The 756-nt window shown below is 74.3% G+C and overlaps 1 protein-coding gene across 1 annotated transcript in view; it reads left to right on the forward strand.

Moving 5' to 3' along the window:
* Positions 1–756, forward strand: part of LOC103907510 (sodium-dependent multivitamin transporter-like) — a 20,575-nt gene that overhangs the window by 10,316 nt on the left and 9,503 nt on the right. Inside the window, exons 5-8 of the mRNA XM_009289725.2 lie at positions 79–191; positions 281–348; positions 460–546; positions 665–716. Coding sequence (XP_009288000.1) covers positions 79–191; positions 281–348; positions 460–546; positions 665–716 — 320 coding nt within the window. The remainder of the gene's footprint in view (positions 1–78; positions 192–280; positions 349–459; positions 547–664; positions 717–756) is intronic.

Consider the following 756-nt stretch of genomic DNA (forward strand, 5'->3'; position numbering starts at 1 on the left):
AGGTGAGCGGGCGTTCCTGGGGCTGGTGGGGCTGGGGGGGTCCCGGCCGAGCCCCCTCCTGCTCCCTCTCCTCCCCAGCACCATCTCCTCCGCCTTCAACTCGCTGGCCACGGTGACGATGGAGGACCTGGTCCGGCCCCACTGCCCCGGGCTGTCGGAGTCACGGGCCACGCTGCTCTCCAAGCTGCTGGGTGAGCGGCGGGCTGTGCGGGGGGGATTGGCGCTGGCAGGGGGGGGGGGGCCCCAGGGGCCACCGTGACCCCCCCACTCCTCTCCCCAGCTCTTGGTTATGGATTGCTCTGCCTGGGGATGGCCTACGTGTCCTCCATGCTGGGCCCCGTGCTGCAGGTAGGGGTGGGGGCACGGGGTCCCCCAGCTCCAGCACCCAGCCGGTGGGCGGCCGGCGCCGGCTGCGGACCGGGGCGAGGGGCTGGCACTGAGGGCCGTGTCCCCCCGCAGGCGGCCATCAGCATCTTTGGCATGGTGGGGGGCCCGCTCCTGGGGCTCTTCTGCCTGGGCATGTTCTTCCCCTGCGCCAACTCCATGGTGAGTGTTCCCCTGCCCGGCTGGGGGCACAGACCCCGCGGGGGGGGAGGAAGTGCTGGGGGGCCGGAGCGTGCCGAGCCCGGCCAGGGATCAGCGCCCTCCCTCTCTGCCGGCACAGGGTGCCGTCGTGGGGCTGCTGGTAGGAGCCTGCTGCGGGGGCGACCGAGGGGGCCCGGGGCCCCCACAGCACCACACTCCCCCCCCCCCCCC

This window comes from Aptenodytes forsteri, unplaced genomic scaffold (genome assembly GCF_000699145.1).
Source record: "Aptenodytes forsteri isolate BGI_AS27 unplaced genomic scaffold, ASM69914v1 Scaffold235, whole genome shotgun sequence".
NCBI lineage: Eukaryota > Metazoa > Chordata > Aves > Sphenisciformes > Spheniscidae > Aptenodytes > Aptenodytes forsteri.